This window comes from Colobus angolensis, unplaced genomic scaffold (genome assembly GCF_000951035.1).
Source record: "Colobus angolensis palliatus isolate OR3802 unplaced genomic scaffold, Cang.pa_1.0 Scaffold56, whole genome shotgun sequence".
Classification (NCBI taxonomy): Eukaryota; Metazoa; Chordata; class Mammalia; order Primates; family Cercopithecidae; genus Colobus; species Colobus angolensis.
The window spans coordinates 10,965,089-10,988,365 of NW_012119154.1; the positions used below are offsets into that span (position 1 = coordinate 10,965,089).

At 39.3% G+C, this 23,277-nt stretch overlaps 1 protein-coding gene across 1 annotated transcript in view; it reads left to right on the forward strand.

The window, feature by feature from the left end:
• The window catches only part of LPP (LIM domain containing preferred translocation partner in lipoma), a 729,048-nt gene that overhangs the window by 226,988 nt on the left and 478,783 nt on the right, over positions 1–23,277 (forward strand). The window contains exon 3 of the mRNA XM_011961602.1: positions 18,141–18,342. Coding sequence (XP_011816992.1) covers positions 18,150–18,342 — 193 coding nt within the window. The 5' untranslated portion in view covers positions 18,141–18,149. The remainder of the gene's footprint in view (positions 1–18,140; positions 18,343–23,277) is intronic.

The window sequence follows — 23,277 nt, forward strand, 5'->3', positions numbered from 1 at the left end:
TTTTTAGCTTTAGTAGCAATGTGTGAGTGAGTCAGTATCTCTGCTATCATGCTAGTCTTAAATATGTTGTTTTTTTGGTATTAGCATTTCTCTGGTTATTTGTAAATTTAGATATGTTTCCGCAGGCCTCATTTCCAGTTTTTTTTTTTTTTTAATTGCATTTGAAGATGAGTTCTTTCCAATCTTTAGGATCCCATTCACAGCAAATCAAAGAGGAAACATTTTAGTGAGAATTGTGCATGTCTTATAAAAGGTTCTAGGGCGTTTTTGAGTCACATGCAGGACTGTATGACTAAATTGAGACATGCCTTATTTCTAAATGGAAACACAGAGGTTATTAAGTAGTTGTTTTCCCTACATTTCATGAAATCAGAGTTAGTACAACTCTCAAGTCAATTATTCTTGAATTTTCACCAAAAAATTCTAAATTGTCTTGACAATAAACAGGCAAAATAGGTAAAAGAAATTTGCAAAGTAAGCGTAATGAGCAACTGGGACCATCCTGGCCAGATGCTGAGGTGCATTTATAAGGCAACTCTGATTGAAGGAGGAGGTGGTGTTGGAATAGATGAGAAGTCACAGCAGTAACAGAACCCACCCAGACACGTGGAATTAATTGGCAATAAAAGAACCACCTTGATATGTTCCAAAAAGGAAGGATTATTCTCATAGCATTGGGATAATTGGTCAGCGTTAATGAAAAACTTACATCATGAGTATGGATCACAATAAACCCTGATATAAATTGGTGGTCATGTTAAAAAATAAAACTCGCAAAAGTCTTCAGACAAAGAAGAGATTTGTTATATCTGTACTAACTGAAAGCAGTAACTTTTTAAGTTTATACCTGAGGTCCTCAAACTTTTTCTGTAAAGGGCCAAGTAGTAAATATTTTAGGCTTTGTGAGCCAGGTGGTCTCTGTCGCAGGTCCTCAATGCTTTGTGGTGCAAAAACATCAATAGACAATATGTAATATGTCTCATAAATAAATGAATAGAGAATATGTATGTTTATAAGAAGAATCATAATATTGTGAAGGTTAATTTCCTGACAAATCCTGTCCCATGGTGGATTTTATGAATCTTTCAACTTTTTGGTAAACTGTTTGAAAAAGTATTTCATGACTGTTTTAATGTATATTTCCCTGATTATTATTTAAGGTGTGTGTGTGTGTATGTGTGTGTTTGGTATATTTGTGTGCCACTGAGGTCTATTTGTATGTGAATTATAGGTAGGGTTAATTTATCTCACTTATTTCACCTCCCTGTCACCTGATGTCCCAATACCCTGGAGAGCTTTGTGATATCTCCACTCCAGTACAGACTAATAGGTCACCGTTTTGCTTCAGAACTAGAACTCCTCCCTTGCCTTTGTGCCCAAGGGCCTGGGACTTGACTTTCGGCTCAGTTCTTAGTTGTCTGCTAACCTGGCCTCTTTGCATTGGATTGAGGATGGCGGGCACTTTGCCTCACTCAATTCTGAGCAGTTTTGGCTGTGCTTGACCTACTACTTAGGAAGAGATTTCCATGTTCTCTTAGAAATCTGAGGCTGGGCATGGTGGCTCACGCCTGTAATCCCAGCACTTTGGGAGGCCAAGGTGAGCGGATCAGCTGAGGTCAGTAGTTCAAGACCAGCCTGGCCAACATGGCAAAACTCCATCTCTACTAAAAATACTAAAATTAGCTGGGTGTGGTGGCAGGAGCCTATAATCCTGGCTACTCAGGAGGCTGAGGCGAGAGAATCACTTGAACCTGGGAGGAGGAGGTTGCAGCGAGCCGAGATCGGGCCTCTGCACTCTAGTCTGGGCAACAGAGTGGGACTCCGTGTCAAAAAAAAGAGAAATCTGTGTGAGTTGTTGCCTGAATCTTGTCTGAACCTGCCTATCCCCTTTGGGTCCTGAAATCTAACTGTGGGTGAGATCTGCCTTTGTATTTCTGTTCATCCAGGTGAGCAAACCTGGAATTTGGCCTCACTCTGTCCAGTTGTGTTCCTTCCAAGAGATAAAACTGAGAAAGTGGTGAAGTCACTCGCACAAGCCACTTTCAGATCCTTACAGGACCCACAGTATGAGATTCTGATTGTTATCATTATGGAGGTAGAAGCATCATTTTCGTGGAGCTGTGTCTCCATGTCTTTGGTGTGCCACAGTCACAGGCCTGTTCCTGCCCCTCCCTGCAATCTTTCCATTGTTGTGTGTGGTACAGGAACTGAGACAATTATGACAGAGCCGAGCTGGTTTCTCTTCTCTTTTGGACATCATTGTTTGTCACAATTCTGATCACCATTTCTTCCCCTAGATCACCAAATTGTAAAATCACTGCTATATTTACATTTTCTTTTGCTGCCTGGGCTTAAAAGTACTATTTATAGCTTTCCTTTGAAATTCCTTTATTAATAATCTTCCTTCATATGTATATCATTCTGTTGTTTACAAAATGCTCTTACATTTAGTGTTTCACTTCATCAGCACAAACACCCATGGGGTAAGCCAGGAAGGATTGTTGTCTCCATTTTACAGGTGAGGAAATTAAGGCTCAGTGAGGCCTGGAAGGCCCTGGCCTGCAGCCACTACTGGAGCGGGTGCCAGAACTGGGTTTAGACGTTTTACTAGGTCTCTCTTGCTGTTTTCCTTTCTGTCTACAAAAACTCCTTCTCGTTTATGAGTTTCAAAGATTTTCTTGTCTAAGACATAAGGAAATTAGTGGCTTTTCTTGAGAGATCTAAGCATTACTGCATTTGCCTAATATTTCTTTTACTATACCTATTGGTCTGAGTACTTTAAGATTAGCCGGTGTCTATAGATAATCTTCCTTCTTGTCAGACATGGAGGCAGGAATTTTCCAAGAAGAGAGAGACCCTGAAGATATCGTTTGTTCTCTGCTGTTCTTAACAAGCACTGCAACCACGATTTTGGATTTTTCTCCTCGAGGCTTTCTAGTTGTAGGCTACCACAGAATACTTGGGGGTCACGGATTCCTGTTCCCTTTTAAACTGTATCAGGCATGTGTGTTATGTGACCTTTGTGTACTGACCTTCAGATTTAGGGAACTGAAAATTTAGGAAGTCTTGTTAGGACTTAAATCCAAGTGAATTCCCTTATGAGTACAAAGACTCATCTGTGGAGGTGTGGAATGTTGGAGAGAAAGGGACTTTCATTCATCTAGCCCCCTCAGTTAGAAAACATGGCTGGTGAGTGATAGGGCTGAGGCTAGCATGCGGAGATTAGACTAGATTCAGCTTTCTGCTGGCCTCCTCCATATCACTCGGTACTTCTGGAGTTGTAGCATGCCTCTTCCCCCCAGACTGGGAGTTCTGAGAGGGACGGCACTGGGTGTTCTCTGTGCACGGCTCTTCTCCTAGAGGTGATCCAAGTGCTTTGCATAGGCACTCAGGATTTTTTTGCACGATGAATTTGAACCTGTCTCTTGTTGATAAAGTATCATTATTGGCCATCGGCAACTAAATTGTAAGGATCTTGAGGGAGTTTCAGTCAGGGTTCACTACAGGAAACAAACCACTTCAGATATTTTAAGTGGAAGGTACTTAATACAGGGTGTTGTATAGAAGTAATTAGAAGGACTGCACGGAGCAGGATCGAGGCTGTCTCCAGAAATGAATCGCAAAACTACACAATATTATTCCATTTTCTACAATAATATTGTAGAAAGAGGAAAATAATGAAGCCAGCATGGGAATTATGAGTTCAGTAATACATCACAAAACTTGTGGAACAGAGATCAAAAGCCATAGTCAGAATGGTGGTAGCTGGACCCTGAGACGTAAGAGTCCGGTTACTTACTCTTTTTGCCACAGCTTCTTTTTGACAACCACCAGGCCAAAGACTCAGTATGAGAATGTGGATGCTGAAAAATCCCATGTCTGTGCGACCATTCTTCTAACAGAAAACAGGGCAAACAGCAGAAACATGTCTTCCATCTTACTTTTGCCTTTCAGATGTCAAGCCAATTACATATATTTTTGGCAGAATTTCTTTTGCAATCAAACCTTACCTGCAAGACAGCCTGTGCAATATGGGAAGTTTGAGGGTCGATCCACCATATCTACCACATTAAGGGTGATGGTTTTCATATTTTGAGCATGTCTTCCGTAAGACTTTGTGTGTAGTAGATATTAAGTTGGAGTCAGAGTAACGATTACGTTCTATTACATCTCTACTTGTCAGTGTTAGTTAATTATATAACAGAATGGACTGCAGCAGTTTTACTTTAGGGAATCCCTAAGGGGGGAATTCCCATTTATCAGAAAAATGCCGTAAGGAGGGAAGACCCTGAGGTGGGAGAGCATTCTCAACTGTTTTGGTTTCAAACATCTTGGAAAGTACTCCACGGAGACATGCGGTATTATAACATATCAGTGCTCACCGCGTCTGGGGAGAGTTCTGTCTTACAAAAGCTGGCCAGCTTTCCATGCTGTTGCTCCCTTGCTGCACTGTTGTGACCCCACATGCCTCCTCACCAGCCAAATACAAATTTTGCAATGAGAATTAATGTAAAATTGTTTCTTTCTAATAAACTAAGTAGACTTATTCTTAAAAGGAAACATAGAGGTTGTTAAATACTTGTTTTCCCTGCATTTCATGCAATCACAGTTAGTTCAACTCACAGGTCAATTATTCTTGAATTTTAACGAAAAAATTCTACATTGTCTTGACAATAAACAGGCGAAATAGGTAAAAGAAATTTCCAAAACAAGCAGAATGAGCAACTGGGACCATCCTGGCCAGATGCTGAGGTGCATTTATAAGGCAACCCTGATTGAAAAAGGAGGTGGTGTTGGAATAGATGGGAGGCCACTGCAGTAACAAAACCCACCCAGACACAAGGCAACTGCACGTGGAATTTATAGGCAATAAAAGAACCACCTTGAAATGTTCCGAAATGTTGAGCCTGCACTGAATTCTTCTGACTTTTCCCTCAACTCTGTGTAACCCCTATTTAGAAACGTGAAATAATTGCTAGTAATCCCTTCCACCTTTACATTGTACCCTAGTGAATGCATTTGGATGTATTTTAGACACATTTTTTTTTTTTTTTTTTGCTCCAAATTAAGAATCAGGCAACATATTGTCCTTCTAGTACTTGTAACCGAGTATATATGATAAAATCACCAATAATCTCATGTGTGTGGGGTCAGGTGGTAAAGATATAATTGAAGTAAATACTCTGATTTATTTTTATTTTTACTTTTTTTAAGAAAAAGTGACATTTTTGCTTCAGGAAAAAGAGGCTGAGTGAATAGGTTAGTTGATAATAGTTTCTGCTAGATTTCTGCTATATCTTGCTTTTACCCTGAAGATTCATTTTAGTACCTTCTTTCCTTCTTAAGAGCACATGCTCCTAAAGCAGGGAAGCCCCCAAAGCCTCCTCTACTTCCCATTACTAATTGCTCTGCCCTCTTATCAACCCCGGTAATGAACTGAAAAGTGTGGGAGGGCTTTAGCCATATGGAACTTCTGGGAGAGGACTTGCCTGTATTCAGGATTCACTTGGACTAAATGACCAAAGCCTCATTATCACAGTGTTTTAAGTAGGTGATTATATGAGTTATCATCAAAACTGGGACACTTTTGCAAAGGGGCACAGTTAATAATTACACTAAAACAGCAAGTATAAATTGGAGATGTATGGTCATCCTACTTATACAGAGCCTTCAAGAACAGTGTTTGAAATGCGAATTAAAATGACTCAAAACCAGAGCTTAAGTTTTAGTATTTTCGTGTATTTAAGTTTACCTTCTCTTTTACATAATAATCACTTGCTGGGCTGTGATGATGGGATAGCCTCTGTATTAGGCACTAGGAAAATATAGGTAGAGAAGATACCAATTTTGTTTTTTCTTCACTCACAGTATTGTAATATTTTAGAGCAGTGGGTTTTCGGTCTGGCTCATAGCATACTGGGGATCCTAGGGCAATAATGCATTTTATGCTTCCCCCAAATTAAAGTATGTTCTGCCAAAGTATGATGATTTAAATGCTCCTGTAATGGTTTTATTAATTTGTCTATTTATACTTGGGATTTCGTTTATGATTTGACATGAAGAAACCATTTATTTTGCTAAGGAAAAGTTTGAAAGCTGCTAGTTTGGGCCTTAAAAATGTATATTTAATATTTGGTTATAGAGTTGTAAGGCTACTTTTTAAAAAGGGGAAGAACTAGACTGATTAAAGTTGAAACACATAAGGATGTAAGCTGAGTGGGAAACAAACAAACTACCTGAAGTATATAAAGGTCTGCTGTGTATTAGAGGTTTTGTGATTCTAGAGGGCACAGGTAGGACCCATAAGTGGTACTTACGGGAATAGAGGCTTCAGCTGCAGAAAACTTTCTAGCAGTCATAACTTTTCTGCTACAGAAGCGGCTGTCTTATCAGGTAGTGAGTTCCTTGTCATTGGACATGTACACGTGAACTCACACATGGCAGGGAAGCTTCATCTTGAGCTCCACGTTAGATGAAATGTCTTCATTAACAATTGCACACTTGAAGGATGTTAACTTTCTATATTGGTGAATATTGGGTCCTTTACTACTTCCTTAAAAATATCTAAAGTGTGTGTGTGTATGTGTGTGTGTGTATTTGTATTTTATTAGAACATTAGTTAACTGAGTATATTTTTCATGTATTTTATTTTATATTTTTACACAGTGGTCAATAATTGATAAAAATACAGAAAGCTACTACAACAGTTCTCTCATCAAGAGAAACTTAAAAGGGATAATGTCCACTGATGTGATTCCAAAACTGATTTGAAACAGCCTGGTTCATTTTTACTCTGTTGCCATTGGTTAATGCTTAACCAGATTTTATCTCTGTTTCAAAATCTGAAAATAAAAGTGGAACAACTTCCACAATGACTTGAGAAAAAGGTCCCCAGTTGAAAATGCTTCCAATTGTTTTGCCATTAAATGTGAAGTTGCAAAACTAGCCTCTCCTACGTAATTTAAACTAGTGAGAAGCTTGCCTATTTTTCACACCATTTCAAATACTGAGAAATAATTTCTCTAGGCTCTTGGAGTTAAATAAAAATTATATTTCAGAGTATATAATGCATGAGGTTGGATTTCTTTGTTTTCTAAAACTGTATCTCATGGTCCTTGAAGGTTGATAATTTATATATCTTTTACCACTTTATTTTTCTATTATTTATGGATTAAAATTTTAAATTAGCAATATACTTATATTTTGCTTTAGAATAAAGTTGATTTTTAAACACTTGTTTAGAGACAGGGTCTCATTCTATTGCCCAGGCTGGAGTGCAGTGGCACGGTCATGGCTCACTATAACCTTGAACCCCTGGTCTCAAGTGATCCTTCCACCTCAGCCTCCTGAGTAGCTCGGATTAGAGAGGCGAGCCACCATTCCCAGCTAATTTTTTTTAGAAATTATTATTTTTTTTCCCAGAGACACATCTTGTTAGGTTGCCCACGCTGATCTCGAACTCCAGGCCTCGAGCAGTCCAGGGTCTCCTCCCAAAGTGCTAGGATTATATGTGTGAGCCACTGCTCCCAGCTGAGCTTTCTCTGAATAGTTATTTAAGATGATATGTAATTAGAGAATCAGAGATTAAACTGGAAACTTTAATTTACAGTAACAACAAAATATTAATTCAATAATATTAATTTAAATTATAGGCCAGGTGTGATGATTTTAATCTCAGCACTTTGGGAGGCTGAGGTGAGAGGACCGCTTGAGCCCAGGAGTTCGAGACTAGCCTGGGCACCATAGTGAGACTTTGTCTTTACAAAAAAATTGAAAAATTCGCCAGACATTGTGGCGCACCTACAGTCCGGGCTACTTTAGAGAGGCTGAGGTGGGAGAAATACTTGAGTCTAGGAGTTGCAGGCTTCATTGAGCCATGATGGTGCCACTGCACTACAGCTCGGGCAACAGAGTGAGACCCTGTCTCTAAATAATAATAATGATAATAATAAAAATGACAAATAAATTATAGTGTCCACACGCAATTCAAATGCTCTAAGCTAATTTATAGTAGTTCTGATATGGGATACAAACAACACGGTTGACAGTTTTGTGAACAATATGATGTTCAAAAGGCTGAAGTATAATGGGTAACTCCCCATCTTGTTGCTATGATTACTCTTAGCAGATTATGTGGCCTGAATAAACATTGCTTCACAGCCACAAGCAATGTTATCAGATGTAAATATGTCTTAGCATTCATCAATAGTAGACTCATATTCATTGAAGAAAAAATTAAGAATTTCTACTTTTTCAAGTTATAACTAAAATTGCTTTTAAAATCTTCCTTATTTTATTGACATATCAAAATAAATATTCAATAACAGAAAAATACAAACAAAATCATTAAAAAATTAAGATAATTAGAATATCCTGAAGTGGTAGCAAAATTTCATGGCCTCACTGATGGGCATGACAGACTTGTAAATGGATATCTAAAATGGTGTGTTTACATGTTTTATTACAAGTTTGAACAACCTGTCAGGGCAGCATAGCTAAGTGAGCAGCAGTTAACTTGCAGACTTACACAGTTATTGGTAGGTTTAGAAATAGAAGATGCTAGATAACCGTTAAAGAGACTGCTAGGTCTCTTTAGAGATCATATTGGTGATTTTTCCTATCGTCACTTTTTCCTCCTGGGTGAGGGGCAAAATTTTTATGCATCTCACCTTTACAAATCCAGATTTCCATTTTTGGAAGTAGATTTACTGAACTCAAAGAGGTGCAGGCTATGGTTGCCTGTTTTCTCTTGGCCTTGCACAGAAAAGCAGTCTATTAGAATCAAGGACTAAGAAGAAACCTGCTAAAGAGCCCATTTTTTACCAGCACAGCACAGTCCACAGACTAGCGATAACATTATGGATCGTAAGAAGTTGTGGGAAGAGATTTTGAAGATCATTATTAATTGCTTATTATTTTAGATCTGCAGAAACTGAGGTCCGGAGAGAATTCACATTTTCTTGGTTACTTTGCCACATGGAACAATTCTTATCAAATGTGACCTGGAATGCAAGGTTGGGGCCATTTTTCTTCTGTGCTAATTTTCAGTGTCACGGTTGTGAACTTTCTTGGCAGAGAAATTGTTTACTTCTGTGCTCTATTCCATTGCCTTTTACCTACCCCATCTAGTTATAATCTAGCAATCAATAGAGTTACAAGCTTGTTTAATCGAACTTTCCGCCTGCAGATGCTCTTTGGAGGTAGAACCCTTGGGTTTAAACCCAGCCTCTGGTATGTTCTAGCTGCTCTATTACATTGGATGAGTCTCTTCAGCTTCTCCAAATCTCGGTATTTGAATACTCAAATTAGAAGAGGTAAATTAGTTCCTAAGATTTCTCCTAGCTGGGACTCTGTGACCTTTTAGCTCTTAAGTAGTCTGTCCTGACTATTGTCAACCATGTCTGTGTTTTTCCTTGACTGATAGAAACTGTGGCAAACAAAAGGCCACTTAGTCAGTATTTGTTCCATTCTTAACCTTCTCTCCTGAGAGTCCTGATCTTTCAGTGCTATTGTTTCCCTGTCAGGGTTGATGGTTTCCTTTTGGAGTGCCATTCTGAATCTGAAGTGAAAGTGCAGTGTGGAGGAATGTCACTGTTCTGTCTCGCTTTTTCTTTTTTTTTTTTTTGAGATGGAGTCTCACCCTGTCTCCCAGGCTGGAGTGCAGTGGCACAGCCTTGGCTCACTGCAACCTCTGCCTCCCGGGTTCAAGTGATTCTCCTGTCAGCCTCCCAAGTAGCTGGGACTACAGGCATGCCCCTCTGTAGCCGCCTAATTTTTGTACTTATAGTTGAGATGGGGTTTCAACATGTTGACTATGCGGATCTTGAACTCCTGACCTCAAACGATCTGCCTGCCTTGGCCTCCCCCAAAGTGCTGGGATTACAGATCTGAGCCCCTGGGGCCGGCCCTGTCTAACTTCTTTATCTGAGACAATGTTTACTTGTCTAGACCTGACGCTTCTCTCCCTTGCTGCTTTGTGGTTCATTTGGATCCTGAAATGCCACTGAGTTTTTCTTGTCACCTGCAGCATTGCCAAGAACAAGGAGTGCACCATTAGTGTTAATTTATTTTTTCTGGTACTCTGTGCAAGGCAGATGGACATTTAATGTGTCGATTCCAACCCTACCTTCCCTCACTCTATACTCCCTGGTCTCACAGGAGTTAAAACATAGTTTTGTAAGAAACCTTAGCTCCTTGAAATTGTGGACTTGTGGGGGAATCATGGAAACATGAGAGTTAGAGGGAATGGTAGTGGATATCTAATCTTTAGTGTACAGATAGGAAGGGTCACTGAGGTTCAAAGAGGTTAAGCACTAAAGTCGTAGACCCAGATAGTGACTGAGCTAGATAGAAGCTACGTCCAAGTCCTCTGCATCTAAGTCTAGTGCCTTTTCCAGTTTTTCCAAATGTCTCTCAGATAGCCTATATAAAGGTTTGGCATTTCTGTAGCGTTGTTCTCTCGTTACCTCTTCTGAGCAATGCCAGCTGTCCATGCAGAGAGTGGGGCACCTAGCCAGTGCCGGGCCAAAGCTATCTATAAGAAGAAGTTGAGTGAATACATTGACATTTTCAGACCATGGTAGATCCTGCTTTGCCCTTCCGGCTCTATCTGACCTGATGCTTCAGAGGAAGAGTGAATACATTTGCTGTTCAACTAACAATTGTGTGTAATTTTCAGCCTGCATTATTCTTCAATGCTGTCTTCCCACGCTTCCACCACATGCCACAGCATATCTGCTTCTCAATTACACTGGTAGGGACTTACACCGTTTGGAAAAGGTTTGCCTAAATACTTATTTACTTGTGCATAATACATCTTGATTGATGCCTTGTTAATCTCTGAGATCAACCCAAGAATCTGTCCTTCAATGGGGAGGATAGAAGAGTCAGGGAAACAGGTGACAGAAAAAGAGAGAAAAAGAGGACTGTGCTTCCTCACTGACGAGCAAAGAGGAGAATTACAGACGATATCAAAACAAAGAGAGTTACGGATGATATAGAATCTTGCTTTACTTGGCGTTGGCTACTTGTTAAGTCAAGATCTTTCATAGACTCATAAAAGCTTGTGAGCAGAGTTGTCATTTGTACCATCTAATTCCATCACCACATTTTTCGAGAAGGACACAAGATTTCAGAGATAACGGAAGTTACACAATGGGCTCATGGCAAAGCTAAGACTAAAAGCTGGGTCTGAATTCTGAAGATCAGGCATCTTCCCACTAAATACTGAGATGTGGACAATAATGAAGAGCCGTATAGCCCAGAGGGGGAGCCATGTTGTACCAGTTTAATGGATGATTAGGAAAACAGTTTTGAAATTCCAGGAAGGTACTGACTTTTGTATAAAGAGAACGTTTAAAAAAAACCTTCAAAGTTATAGGAGAGTGTTATTTAAATTGTAACGGCTTGTTTAAATGAAGAAAATGTTGCTAAGGGACATGAATGCTAAACGTTAGTCTGCCATCAGCTACTTCTGATGTTTAAGTCAAAGAGTCCCTCAGTTCTGTGGTGTTAATGTATGTCTCTTTTCTAATACCATTCATTTATTCAGTGCACACTGACCAAGTGCTAGGCCTTGAATTAGTTGCCAGGAAGATGTAGGGACTAATACAATGTCATTTAAATATTAAGAGAAATGCTCTAAGTCAATTGTTCTCAACGCTCGGATCTTTATATACGTAAAGATCCCCATGTGAGGTTAGTGTGCAGACTGTTTTGATAAACACTACTCTAAGCTTATTGCAATGGATGTTAGATAATACGATGTAACAGTTGTTTGTTTTTCAGTTTTGGTAATCTATATAAATCTTTTTAGAAGAGTGGCACACTGATTCGGAGGAAAAAAAGGAAAATATGACCAAACACTACTTCTTTCTGTTTTTGTGGATGACAATGACTTGGCATTTGCATGGTATCCTGAGAGAGGCTTAGTAGGTTTGTTAGTATTAATTGTCAGTTGGCCTATGGCCCTAAGTTTTCCCACCTGTATGGGGTGGTTCCTGGTCATCACATAGCCTTTTGTAGTTATTTGTATTCATTTGTATTCTGTTGTGCCTTGATTTTTTTTTTTTTTTTTGGTCTGTTGACTATTGGCTTCATTACCTTGTGGTCTTGTGGCTTATTATGATTAGATTTGAGGGTACAGAATAGAGAAAACATTATGGCAAGTAGAATTCAAGAGCTGGAATGGAAATAATAGGAGCAAAAACAACTGTTAAGTGCTGATTTCCTTTGATTTGTGGTGTCTTCCTTTCTTCTCCAAATAAGGAGGCAATACAGAGTGAGGACCGGAGAGATTTGGAGTCAAAGATCTGTGTCCCAGCTTCAGCTTTGCTGTTCGTTAGCTATATATCTGTGAGCAAGTTATTCAACCTCTTGCAGTCTTACTTTCTTGATTTGCTAGATGTGGGTAATGATAATGCTACCTCATATGGCAGTCAGGATGACTGTGTGGCCATTGAAAAATTGTTTGACATATAATAAATCTTCAATAAACACTTGTTATTTATTGTCAATCTCTAGTCTTCTTAGGATGGCTGGGGGAAAAGACAGAAGAGCAGCAGAGAAGTTGATAAGTGAAACCTCTTAGGTTCTTCTTAATTGCTTGCATTTGACAATTTCTGAAAGAGCAACGCTGAGGAAGCAGCAGCTCCCCAGTTCTCTTCAGCAGTAGGCATCTTGCTTAGAGGAGGGCCATTGCTCTTGCTTTCCTGTCTGGTGATGGTAGTTGTGTATTCTCAGAGCCTCTCTGGAAATCTTCCCTTTCACTTCTTGCTTTCATGATGATTATGAGCTTCGAGTGAAACCTATCTAGAATGAGGGGAAGTAAGAGCAGTGTGAATCTTGGTCCAGCAACACCATTTCTCACTACTGCTTATCTTTGTGTTTACATGGGTCTCTCTGAGAAGCCAAGAAGCCCTGGTGATACGTGCTAGTTCATCTGTTCATTAAACTTGTGAAGTTTTATCAAATCCATTTATCAAAATGAAGAGCTGTAATTAAGATTTTAGAGAAAGAAAGCACTCTAGAATATTAGAGCTGATTGGGACTTTACAGGTATTCATTTTGCAAATGAGTAAAGGTCACACTGGTATAACTGAGACTAGAACTGGGGCCACAGGGACTCTATGTCTATATTATTGGATTTATCACTTTCCTTGGATCCATCCTACATGATTTAATTTTTAGCACCTGGAATTTTCACTCTTGTTATCTTCCTGTTCAAGGATAAAAGCTCTAGATTCTCATCTTTATCTTACCTTTATATAAGACCTTTAAAAGGCAGGACTCATGTTGTCTTTTAAAACTTTCTCCTAACTATTCTCCCTGAATCCCTCATTTTGGTACCACTAGTCTGATCCCTGTCCTACAGAAATGCCTTGCTTCATACCCAGGCTCACAGTATTATTTCTAATCTTTGCCCTTGTTGCTCCAGTTTTCTTTTATTTACTCATCATTCAAAGTCCTGCTTAAGGGCTACCTCTGCCAAGCTTATGCTAGCTTTTCTGACATCCCCCAAGATTTTTCATGTGCTTTCTGTGTTACTGTCTTTCTCTTTTCACATTTATAAATATTTCTTCCTCAAATAGGCTTTGAGCTCTTTGAGTAAAGAATAAGAATCTGATTCATCTATAGCTCCAGTGCCAGGCAAATAAATTCATTCATTCATTAAATTAACAGACATTTTTATTGAGTACCTATCATGTGTAGGCCCTGGGATTATAAAATGGTAAATATTTCCACTCTCAAGGATTTGAGAGTTTAGTTTGGGAAAAAGACAAGCAGATGGGCAGGGTACCATGTGATGAATATGTGACAACAGTATGTAGATGCTGTGGAATTGTACTATAAGGATATATAACTTGAACTGTAGGATATAGTGCAAGATTTACCTTCAAGGACTAGTAGAAAGTAATGCTTATGATCTAAATTGATGCATAGTACATTGGAAGTCATTTTTAGACAAGAAGTAGCTTGGTTAAGAGAGAGGAGAGATCAAACCTATGAAAAAAATGGTGAATTTCTCTCAGAAAGTACTACAAAATGACCTCAGAATAAATAGAAAACTACTACTACTATCATAGAAGTTACTGATAATAGGATTAATGTCTGTTAAAGGAAGATATATTTAGATGACTTTTTGCTGAATTTGGATAACCTTTAAAAAACCAGATAATTCCAATGAAGTTACTAAATAACCTAGACAGTAGAGGGGGTTGGAGAAAACTCCCCTATCAAAGCCTAATCATGATAAGTAAAACAGGCAGAAAAAATGCTATAAAATGCTCTTTATTATGATTATATGTACACAAATTATAAATAAAATAGCCTAGTTAATTCATTAATATATCAAAACACAACTGTAACAAAGGATTTATTCTGGGCGTGCAAAGATGGTTCAATATCTAGGCTTTTGATAAAGCCTAGATATTTCATTACATCATCAAATTAAGGGAGGGAAAAAGAGGTTAATGCATCAGTGGTTGCTAAAGAGGGCACTGCAGCTGTGACTAGATAAGATTTTATTCCACAAATGTAAAGATAGTTCAATATCTGGAAATCTATCAGCATGCTTCATTACATCACCAAATTAAGGAAAGTCAAAAGAGATGATTGTATCAGTGAATGCTATAGCAATTCTAGAAAGATATGAGTAACTAAGAAAGGGTAATGGTCATTCATTGACCCATTTCTGTGTAAGATAGTTGTGTGAGGATTTCTTGTCTAGGCATTGTGACAGTATAGTGAGGCTACTTGGAGTTTCCAACTTGTTGGGACATGTAGGCAGGTAAATAAATGACTTCCTTGTGGACTGTTATAAGTATGCAGAAAGTAGTAAAGAGCCCAGAAAAAGGAATTAAGTTTCTCTTCTTTGGAGGAGTTAGGGAAATGTTCACAGAGTTAGAGACATTTGAGCTGGGACAATATAAAAATATAGGGCTTGGTAGAAAGCGAAAAGAGGTAAACGGCGTTGTTGATGTTGAACACAGCATCAGCAAGGGTTCAGAATCATGAAAACTTATTATAAATCCTGGGAATGGTGTCACTGGGTCACTGCTGACATGCAGAAGAATGCTGAGAGAAGGCACTGAAAAGGTCATCTGCAAACAAATGATTGGTCAGAAGATGGGCCTCTCAGGAGGAGTAGCTCCAGGTGCTTCTTCATGGAGGGCAGCGTGCGCGTAATTTATGATGCTGGGGGACAACTGAAATGACTGTGGAGCCAATGATTTACATATTGATGCTTAAATTTTATTTATAGTCTCCCAGAAATTGCCTGTTTCTTTATATCTGTGCTATATCTGAAAAGCCAAGATGATACAGTCAGTCAGTAACTTGGGATTGCTGTGAAAAATGTGAATCTTTGCTTAAGAGACTACTGCCTCCCATATTAACCAATTTTAAACCTTTTATTGTAAAATGACGTTAGATTTATAGAGACCTTTTGAGGACAGTATTAAGCCATTTTAAAAATTATAATTAACATTTATTCTACAAATGTGCTTAATGCATTAAAAGTTTCAAACCTTTACTTGATCCCTTTTATTTCACACTTATATTCACTTTAGTCATACTGAAAGCAAACCAGTCACTTTTATCACTTTTATCCCAATTTAGTAGAAGACCAAGCCTCAATTAAAAGCAAAAGCAAAACCAAAATTGGCATTTCTCAGCCGTGTGAGATGGGTTTGGTTTTGGTATTTAGAAAAAAAATCATCTCAAGTTATTCCAAATGTGTAGCTAAATTTAAAAACCATGAGTAAAACAGACATTCATTGGTTGTTTTTCTATATTGGTTTTGTGCTAGGTCTTAATGGTAGTTTATAAATGTGTAAAATATGGTCCTTACCCTTTTAAGGAACTCCCAGTTTAGCAAGTATATGTGTGTCTTTGTGTGTGTATATATATACATGTATGTATGTGTATGTATAGATGAATATGTAAAAGGTACAGGGGATAAAAAAGAAAAGAAAGGCCCTGTAACCAGAGTGAAAAGCCAGTACCATCACTGTCTTCAGTAGCAATGTGTCCTGATTCCCAGTTTAGTCTTTGTCATTGATTCATGTTATCCTCATCTTTTAAGAAAATTGTACATCAAGCTGTTCTTCCAAGCAAGATGGTCATAAAATTGCCATTGACTTTCTATAAGAATAGAGGCATCTTTTTTTCTCACTTTGATAGCACTTTATACTATAAAAAGTACTTTAATATCATCTCATTGGTTGCCATAAAAATTCTGAGAGTTAAGGAAGACAGAGGTTTATATGTTTGTTTGTTTTTTGAGAGAAGGTCTCCCTCTGTTGACCAAGCTGGAGTGCAGTGGTACAATCACAGCTTACCACAGCCTCAGTCTCCCAGGCTCAAGTGATCCTCCAACCTCAGCCTCTTGAGTAGCTGGAACGACGGGTGTGCACTATTATATCCCGCTAATTTTTTAATTTTTTGTAGAGACCGAGTCTCGTTCTATTGCCCAGGCTGTTCTCAAACTCCAGGCCTCAAGTGCCTTGCCCTCCAAAGTTCTGGGATTAGAGGTGTGAGCCATTGTGCTTGGCTGAGTCCTCTGAGAGAGTGAAACTATCTGAGGCTCTAGAGGAGATGCTGTTTAAAGTCATGCCGCTTGTTGGTGGTGTGGACTGATATTAATGTCCAGGCAACACTCTTTCCCAGCTCTCCCCTCCACCCTGTCTCTCTGTTACTGTGCCATGTACTGAGGCCTTTGATTTCTGCGTTCTGATGCTCTTTGTCTTTACAGACATCTGGAGGTAATCATGTAGCCCTCTTAATTAATTCGGTTCAATTAATAAATTAGTAGGTGGCTTTTGGGCTGGGGGCGGGTACAGGGTGCCTTCCGGGCGTCCCTGTGCTGGAGAGCTCTTGCAATCAGGCTTGGAGAGCCCTCCTCGGCAGCAGCCTCTGAGTCTCATCCCCAGCAGGCAGGCTGACTGGAGAGGTGTTTGGCTTACCCTGACAGAGGAGACATTTCCTTTCTTCAAATGGCATGTGCAATCTGATCGGAGCAGCATCTGGGCCGATCTGATTGTTCCCTCCTAGTTTAAGTGAGCTTTTCGTGAAGGTCCAACATGGTATCAGCTCAGCATACATGTCGATGGGCATTTCTTTGTTGTACAGGGCTGACCTTTGCGTTACATGTGTTGAATATTCTATCCTCTGGCCCTAAATTCCAATAATTGTCCCAGACATTGTGACAACCAATATGCCCCTCTTCCCCTTTTCCACATGCCCCTTGGTGGGGACCAGAGCTGCTCCTGCAGATGGGTCATTTAAAAGTGTCCTGCCAGGTATCTGTTAAACCCTTGTTTCCAAAATAAACTTTCAGTGGTTCCTTAATAACTGAAGAATAAATTTAAACTCAACTGTGGCTGCTAAGCTCTCTGTGCTTTGGTTTCAATCCACCTTTTAGTTCTTTTGCTTGCTACTTTCTGTTATTCCCCCTCCAAGCACACTAAACGTAAATGCTGTGTACTTTTCTGCCTATATATTTCGCTAACATTTTTCAGGCTCAACCCTGCTTAGCACTCAAACCCAGTCTGTATATCACCTCATCAATAAAATCTTATGAATTCTGCCCCTACCAAGAAGTGAGCCTATGTTTTTCTGCATCTCAGCAACACTTGTTCTTAACCTCACTTAGGTAACTTAGCACTTCATTTAGGCATAACCATTTAATTGGAGAGATCATTAATTTAATAGATTATTAATAAAATTCAAGCTCTTTTCCATTCTCCTACCATAAAAACTCCTTCAAGTTAGGAACCATTTCTTATTCATATCTATTTCCCAAGAGTGCTAGGCACTAAAATAGTTGACTATTGGAAGGGAGATATTCAAGTTTGAGGGAGTGTTCTCTTACTGCTCCTCCTCCGTCTCTTTCTCTCTTTCTCCTTTTCCTCTCCTTCCTCCTCTTCCTGTCCTCCCTCCTCTTCCTCCTCCTCCTCTTTCTACTCATGATTCCTCTGCCTCTTCATTTTTCCTTTTTCCATTTTCTTTCATCCTTCGTTCCAGAGAATTTTATCAAGATTCATTTAGTATAGATTAAGATGAAGTAGCAATGAAATGAGGAGTACTGTCTTCATTTTCATGCTTCTATAAAAACAGTGTTCGTTTCTTTTTCATTGCAGATTCCAACAATGTCTCACCCATCTTGGCTGCCACCCAAAAGCACTGGTGAGCCCCTCGGCCATGTGCCTGCACGGATGGAGACCACCCATTCCTTTGGGAACCCCAGCATTTCAGTGTCTACACAACAGCCACCCAAAAAGTTTGCACCAGTAGTTGCTCCAAAACCTAAGTACAATCCATACAAACAACCTGGAGGTGAGGGTAAGTGCTGGGAATTCAGAGTTGGTTACTTGGAGTAGGAAAATTCAATGTTGTATAGGTGATTTGTAGTACAAAGTTGTGTCAGAAAAAGGTAGTTTGTGAATTCACAGCGTGGTTGTCATAGGCTACTAAAAGTAAAGGAGCCCCTGGAAATAGTCTAGACCAACCTCCCCTTTTAGGAAAAAGACTTTTTGTGGGTTATATGGCTATAACCCATAGTGAAATGGGGTTAGAGCTCAAACTAGAAATCTGGCCTCTTTAGTCACAGCTCAATGCCTTTCTACTGCATTATCTTCCACCTCCAGCTCATTCTCTTGTAAGGTTTTAGCTACCAGACAGTCATCCCTCCCACTTGCCATTGGACAAATGTCCGCAAATGCTGCCAAGCAGTAGTCCAATCAGACACTTATACAAAGTGAATCTAATAAAGTGCATGGAATTGTTTACCTCCTCTGGCTGTTTTTCTTCTCTTAGGCTGCTGAAGGATAAAGTTGTCTAGAGTGTTCTGTGAGATTTGCATTTGTTAAATCTCCCAGACAAATTTGAGTGAAGCCTAGTTTCAGGGGTTTTAATAACAATGCATTCAGTCTACATCATGTCGAGTTTGAAGGTCTACGTGAGCTCCAGCTCTCGTGTGTATGTGTGTGTATACACTCACACACGAAGCCTCAGGGGCAGTATAAATGGTACCGTACTCTGGTTGAAAAGGTTCCATATTTTTACCAACGAATGCTAGCAGCTTATTCAAACTCAAGAAACAATAGCTTAAAAAAACAAAAACAAACAAACAAACAAAAAAAAAAACCTGAAGAATAGGAGCTGAGAGAGAAGAGGCAGTGAAAGGAGATTTAACTCCCTTTGTTTTCTGTCCCTGTCCCACCATTAAAAAAATTAATATCTTACTCCTCTCCGTGATGTTTCCAGTTGCTTCTTGAATGACATTAATGTTTGTTTTGTCAGTATTGCTTGCAGGTGTTTCACACTCTGTGATATAGTCCAGTCCTCCTCTTTTCTTTCCTGTCCTCTCCTGTGCCCAGGAAACACTTTGCTAGTCTATTAGTATTTTGGGTCGGGTGCCAGAAGCCTAGTTCAGATGTCTGGCTTGTGTAAGGGGAACACCTAGGCTGGGTGGTAGAGAAGATCAGGCTTCAGCATGCATGACTAAGCTGCAGCTGTGGATCGTTGGGTATCCTTTGCCTCAGAAAGTGCAAGAACAAGACCTTCAGAAAGCTGCTCTTGAAAAACAATAAATGAAGCCTTTGGTGCTGTACTAATCTCTATAGCACTCCATGATGTTTTATTGCCTTAGAAGGAGACTGCATCTTTGCAATTTATCAGTCACTTGGTGGAACTGGCTTTCTTTGACTCATCCTTCGTTAGTGATTTCAGGGCTTGGGAATGGGATGAATGGGATCTGGAAGAGAATCTCTCTTCATAGGGACAGGAGGAGCCATATGTTGGCTTCCTCATTTATGGTTTTTTTTTTTTTTTTTTTTTTTGAGATGGAATTTCACTCTCGTTGTCCAGGCTGGAGTGCAATGGCATGATCTTGACTCACTGCAACCTCCGACTCCCGGGTTCAAGTGATTCTCAGCCTCACCCTCCCGAATAGCTGGATTATAGGCATGCACCACCGTGCCCGACTAATTTTGTATTTTCAGTAGAGACGGGGTTTCTCCATGTTGGTCAGGCTCATCTCGAACTCCTGACCTCAGGTGATCCGCCAACCTCGGCCTCCCGAAGGGCTGGGATTACAGGCGTGAGCCACCGTGCCTGGCCCTCATTTATATTTTCAATGTTTCCCTTTGTCATCTTACTAAGGGCATTGTTATTTTGTCTCCTAATTTCTGGGGAAAGCTTCAGTGGACCTCCCTCTAATCTGAACAGAATAGAGACATGTCCAGTTGTAGAGCAGAAGGCAAAGGTGTGAGGAAGTCTTTGTAGATATAAGCGTTCTTATAGGCCTGAGCCTTACGGTGAGGGCAGATCCTATATTAAGAGGGCTAATAAATGGCATATATAAGATAGGGAGAAGAGAAGCATATAGTGGCTTCCCTTTAGACTCCTTTATTGTGAATTTGACATGCCCTCCCTGTACTATGTGTGGTTCACCCACTGTCTTATTCTCTAGGAACAGAGAAGTGATTTGTTTGCATGCTTGGCAGTGCACAGTCCTTGGTCCCCTCTCAACATGTCACCCCACATGTTTTCGTTACCTGCTAAAATTCTGTTTGTATCACTTTCTCCAAAATGTCTAGGTGTGGCCTAAATCAGAAGTAATTACTCCCTTGCCCGAGTTTCCACATCTTATTCTTTGACCTATCCAAATTTCTACTACTTTTGTTATTGCTCCCGCTTACATTCTGTCCCATATTGAACATGTAGTATGTGCCAGGCTCTTTGCTTTCTCATTATTATTTTATTGCCTTATTATGTAACCCTACAGAATGGTTTTTTTATATATATATATTTTTCTTATAAAGAAATGGAAGCTTAAAGGAGGTGACATTCTCTATGATTTGTTTGGAGTATGTTCCTGAACTAAGGCTGCTGTCCATATCCAGCATGCGATACTGCTTGTCCTTCTATTCACAGCACGTGTGGCACCAAGCCCCATATTACAGTGATACGTCCGTGCGTCCCTTATAAGAATATATATATAAGCTTTGCTTCCTCATTGAAGCAACAAGACATGGTTTCTCACTCGTCCTTATGTTCCTCATAGCTCATATTATGCTACTGTGTTTTTAGTAGGAATGGTTGCATATGGTCAAATGTATGTCTGTGTGTTCTTATGTATGCGTATATATTTGGATGGCTGGCGGATGGCTGGCTGGGTGAGTGCACTGCTCAGTAATGCTTCTCCAAAGCAGTTTGGAATATGGTATAACTCAGTCTTTTGTTTTCTGAAATTTTGGTTCTCTCTTGCATTTCTGCCAATTCTCACTCTTTTTCTCTCTCCCCCCTCTCTAAATATAATAACCTTTACCTTTTCTGAATATGCAAGAGAAGAAATTTTCCTTTAATATGTAAGTTAAAGACAAATCTTGGGAACAGTTTATGGACATTCAGACTTTTTAAAATAGAAGCTACATTTCTGCATCTGCTGTATGACACGAAGATGTATCCATGTATTTGTTGGAAGTAGATTTGCTTTTCTTTATATTTAATTTAAATGTTATCAGTGCATTCTGTTACTCTGAACATTTTTGTAACGTATGTCTATTGTGTTTAAATGTTTACACATTTTAAAAGTTTATAACCATTCTTTTTCTTTTCTTTTTTTCGTTCAGAATGTTCTATACTCTTAGTGAAATTCCCAAGATAGTAGGTAGCACAGGTTTTATTTCCAGGATGCATTGGTGATAACAGCTTATGCTCTGTATTGCCTCAGCTCATGCTGTTTTTTGCTTTTAGCATGTACTTGTCCCCCAGTTTCCTGCTTCTACAGTCTTTTAATTCATTGCTTAAAAGTTGACCTTCACAAAGCTCAACCACAAATGCAGAAAGTTAGAACTAATAGAAATCACGCAACCATCTTGTTCTGATGTAAATGTGAAAACTGCAGTCTAGAAAGTGTAAGTTATTTGTTCAGAGAAGCACAGTCTGCTCCGAGCCGAGTTGGCACTCAAGTCTTTTCCCTCTAACTCTAGAGTTATCCCAAACCTTGTACTATATTATAATGGCAAACTATTCTTTACTACCCCATAACCTCATGCATTGTATACAGTTTTTATGACAATGTGTTTTTAATAGATTTGCTTGTATATGCACCTGTGTTCTCTAATGGAGTCTGAACTTTGAGACTCATGGGCTGCCTGATTCATACCTTTTCCCTCAACGGCACCTAGCAGGATACCTGACACATACTAGGGACTCAATAGTGTGTGCAGAACTGAATTAATTGATAAAGCACAGTAATATAAACCTACTTCTCCAGATACATTTTCTAAGTTCTTAGCTACTTATGAGACACTGTGGTTCTGCAGCTTCGACCTATGTCTTTGAATTACTTTTCCTTCCAAGCCCATTCTTTGAGCTTACATTTCTGACCTTGGTGTTATATCTGTAATCTCTGGAGTTTGCTTTCCCATGTTTTAATTCTGACTGTGAAAGTAGAAAAATACCCACATGTTTTCCACATCAACTTGTCTTTCTGGGGCATCCATATTTATATATATAGTTTTTTAAATTTAAAAAAATTTTTTTAAGTTAAATAGCTGTTGGAGAACAGGTGGTTTTTGCTTACACGGAGAAGTTATGTAGTGGTGATTTCTGAGATTTCAGTGTGCCTGTTGCCCGAGCAGTGTACGCTATAGTCTTTTATCCCTCGCATCCTTCCCACCCTTCACCCTGAGTCCCCAAAGTCCATTATATCATTTTTATGCCTTTGCATCTTCATAGCTTAGCTCCCACTTATAAGTGAGAACATACAGTATTTGATTTTCCATTCCTGAGTTACTTGTAGAATAATCGTCTCCAACTCTATCCAAGTTGCTGCAAATGCCATTATTTCATACTGTTTTATGGCTGAGTAGTATCCCATAGTGTATATATACCACATTTTTTAAATCCATTTGTTGGCTGATGGGTATTTAGAAGATATACAGACAACAATCATGTGAAAAAATGCTCAACTTACTGTCCAGGAAATGCAAATTAAAACCACATTGAGACACCACCTTACTCCTGCAAGAATAGCCATAGTTAAAAAAAATAATAAATGTTGGCATGGATATGCTGAAAAGGGGCCACTTTTACGCTGTTGGTGGGAATGTAAACTAGTACAACCGCTATGAAAAACAATGTGGAGATTCCCTAAAGAACTAAAGTAGACATACCATTTGATACAGCAGTCCCACTACTGGGTATCTACCCAAGGGAAAAGAACTCATTACCTGAAAAAGACATCTGCGCATGCATGTTTATAGCAGC